The following is a 3,901-nucleotide window of genomic DNA, read 5'->3' on the forward strand; positions in this document are numbered from 1 at the left end:
TTAAACTTGGTTAGCTTGGATTTGGATCCCAACACGTCATAGATGAGAAGGACTGTCAGAAAGTTGGTGATATTTAGCAGTTACTAGGTCTGGTAAATGGTGAAGTTTTGTTTTTAAAATAACAACAAACCCTTTTAACCTTTCAAATCCAGGCTTTCGGCGGCTTAATGCCTCCCGAGTAATTTATTCTTTACATGATTTGAACTCCGTGCCCGTGGCTGTGTTTTTGCATCAACATCACTCTGCCAGATATAATACAGGACACTGAAACTATTGTTTAAAGGTTTGACGAGTTTATTGGTTGTGTCGTGTGCTTGCATTCGCAGGTGGAGGCTAAATGAGTCTTTGATCCTGCCCAGACCGGGGTCACGTTACTCTCTCATGGGAGGAAACTTACGCATCAGCCATCTGAATAAAGAGGAGGATGTTGGCATCTATCAGTGTCTGGCATCCAACTCTTTTGGCACCATCGTCAGCAGAGAGGCCAGTCTGCATGTTGCATGTAAGTTCACATTGTATTTAAAGTGGAGCTCTTTCACACATCAGAGTGTATTTACAGGTACTGAGGCCACAAATGGCTCCAGATGGCTCGAATCTAAAGACTACACATTTGAAAATGAAAAAAATCTGGGGGTGTGGAGTTGGATATCTGTAGCCTGCTCCTCATCTCTACTTGTAGTTATTTTTTGTCCACTATGGAATAAAAAAAAAAACTAACGTTGACTGTTATAATCGTACGTATCTGAATCAAACACAGCTACAGGATACAGTGTGTTATTTTATAATTCCATTTTTATTGGTTATAAGCCCATTTCAGAAAGCAGAAAATACAGCTCTTAAATTTCTTGGTTTCATTTTATCGTCTTGAACAATTTGTTTCAATTCCACTTCACTTGGGTTCATTTCAGTTTGACTTCACTTTGAGTGCGGCGCAGTCTGTTTGCCTTACAAAGAACATCAGACACCGTGGTTCACTGAAAGTATAATAACCCAGTAAGAGTCTGTGGAAGCCGTTTGTTGTCAGACCTGATCTTCTCTAACAACAATCAGCAACGAGAACCTGATACGGTTAAACTTATTAAAGAGAAAGCACAAATTAACCATCCATGTTTCTGTCGTGTTATGTTTTTATTCTCTAAGCCTGATTAAAGCTCCAGCTCTGGTGTTTGCTCTGCCTGGCGGTTCTAAACTTCTCACACCTCTGTGATGAAGACAGTGTGATTGTGTGGTGGGCCTTGGCAGATCCCGTATAGTTGATGCTTTACAGCCTTCATCCATCACGTTTTATAAGACCACAGTCTAAGGCATCTCTGATGGCAAGGTGAACTTGAGGCCTCCACTCTTGATGGGCAGCCCATATCAAATGACAGCCCTGATATCTGTGAACAGATGGTGCAGCTAGATTGAATTCTGATGTCTGTTTCTCTGCCATAGTCGACGCAGCGATGATCCTTGGCGGGAGAGTGCCAGAGATATCCATCTCGCCACTATTTGGTGCTTCTTTGTCACAAAGCAGCATTAAATCTTCGGCATATAGAGCAAATCTGTGTCCTCACTTGCCAGTGGGCCGTTGATCATATTCACATTTCCTATCAATTTTTTCTGAGGCCTGTCCTGAGCTGTACGTCATTGTGATTGGTCTCATCCATCGCCCGGGCCTGACCCCAGAGCTGCCGCTTTTGTCAACGGATGAGAACAACCATCAGTGCCGATGTGTCATACGTCTTATTTATTGCTCTTGGTTTAACTTAATTAAGTGTGCTGTGTGATTGAGCGGGTCTCGGGTCAAGGGAATAATTCACGGCAGAACAGTCTGTTATGAGAGTCAGTATCATGCCATTTGTAAGAGACACTGACTCAGAGTAGCTAAATATACTTCTTCAAACACCAAGAGGCCCGCACACCTCTCTTGTAATAACTCTGTGAGACAAAGACCAAGGTGAAAGTCATTAATGAAGCGAATGTAAGGACCTACAATAACATTTAGCTGGTAATCTCATCAAGTCTAGGAGCATAGAACCAAAGCTCTTAGACCCCGATGCTGAAAACAAATGTAGACTGTTCAAAGCTTTAATATACTTCCTTTAACAATGTAATCTATAACCGGCAATTGAAGTCTTTGCTGATGGTGAACAAGATCAAAGTCTTCCCTAATGATGTCCCATATCATCAAATTTGTATTGCATGGATGTGAAGTGCATGTATAAGAATTAAGAGAGCCTGCATTTTTAATCCTCTAAACGATGGATGATATAACAGTTTCTGTTACCATCTGGTACGAGCTAAACCTCTAAAAGTATAAAGGTTCTTGATCCTGTTGACAATACGCACTTACGTGTTTAAAAAGGTTCTGCTCGCTCGCTGGGAAGTGCTGGAAGGAATAATCTAGTTGGTCATCGAGCCAGATTGAGTTTCCTAATCCCCATCTGGATTTTTTTTTCTGTGTAAGTGAAAGGATTTTCACCGAGATGCAACATAATACAACAGATTGCAAGGGCCGCCGTAGAGGCAAAGTGTATTGGATGCCTGTCCTAAAGAAGGAACGTGCGCCAGCCTAGATTCTGTGCTGCTTATAGATCCACAAGGGTAACACAGTGTCTAATGAAGGGTGAAATTGCTGTATTTATGATAGCAATACAGGATGTGCCTTCCTCTTGTCTTGGTGTTCCTGATTTCTGCTCAAATTCAGTCCTGTAATTGCATCGAACATCCCTTTTTTCTCTTACTGCCATCACTCTGACCTTTCTGCCTTGACTGTGTATTCACTTTTACTCCATTTCTACATCCCTTTTGTTTTTGCTTGCTTCTCTCATTTCAATACAGCGCCGTGCTCCTTATTCATCGCTTTTGACGAAGCCTCTTTTAAGCTGGAGAACACCAAAGGATGGACAATAGCGGTTATCGTCAGCGCTGTGATTGTAGGTGTTCGTTCTGAGTCTCAGTTAATCTTTTAGGGGAGAATTCAACAGGCCTTTTTTTGTTTCTTTCTAAATGCAGCACGGTGTTGTAATTGTCGGGAGACACCAGCAGGAGCACTCAGCAAGAATTCAGCCCCTTTAATGTTTGTCGCTCCTCAAATGTCATGTGTCGATCACTGTTAGAGCTTCACTGTGTGATGCTTCTCCGAGAACAGAGAAGGAGCACAAGATGCAGGCAGAGATGAGAGAAGATGATGACTTTTTCACAGTAATGTTCATTGCGATTATTCACCTATGTCGACCTTCACGGTTACAACGATTAGCAGTTTGCTGATTGTAAATTTTTGGTGATTTCCGCTCAAGTATCTTCTAGTACTCAGTGTGTAGTCAATAATTACACTTGTGCAGCTTTGCTTTTTAAGACAATCACTTTGAATAGGGTAAGAATGCCACTTTATAATTCATTGACTACTGCATGAAAAATTACCTGAAAAGCTAAAAAAAATACTCTCAGAAATAGTCACACATTAAAAACTGTTAAACCTTTAAAACATCTGTGCATTTTTCTCCGATAGTAACAAAATAATGATATTGATCTTATTATTAAAGCTCGTGTTTTACTTGTTTTTTCCATCATTATTGCTAATATTCATATTATTATTAATATTTAACTTGTTCTTTTCAAGCACACAAGACATGAGAATTAAAGCTACTTTCTCAAGCAGATAACATCGTGAGGAGAGATCCAACACCATTTTGGCAAAACACAAAACTACTCCATGCCTTTGCATCACACCTCCATCATTTTGTTATTTTGTGAAGATTCGGTAGTACCCTGCCATTTTCTGACTCATCACAAAACTGAAAACTAATGATGAAACTCTTGCCAACATCAGCCGTGATCTTATTATTTCGTGGGCTATACAAGTAAGTTCACATTCATCCAAAAACAATGACTAGTTTTTTGTATTTTTTTCTTTAAC

The 3,901-nt window shown here is 40.4% G+C and overlaps 1 protein-coding gene across 1 annotated transcript in view; it reads left to right on the forward strand.

Annotated features, from left to right (window-relative positions):
• cntn3a.1 (contactin 3a, tandem duplicate 1) overlaps positions 1-3,901 on the forward strand; it is a 78,044-nt gene that overhangs the window by 11,867 nt on the left and 62,276 nt on the right. The window contains exon 3 of the mRNA XM_008290976.1: positions 327-502. Within this exon, the coding sequence (XP_008289198.1) occupies positions 327-502 (176 nt within the window). The remainder of the gene's footprint in view (positions 1-326; positions 503-3,901) is intronic.

The sequence above is a fragment of the Stegastes partitus genome, unplaced genomic scaffold, assembly GCF_000690725.1.
Source record: "Stegastes partitus isolate 25-593 unplaced genomic scaffold, Stegastes_partitus-1.0.2 Scaffold706, whole genome shotgun sequence".
Lineage (NCBI taxonomy): Eukaryota > Metazoa > Chordata > Actinopteri > Pomacentridae > Stegastes > Stegastes partitus.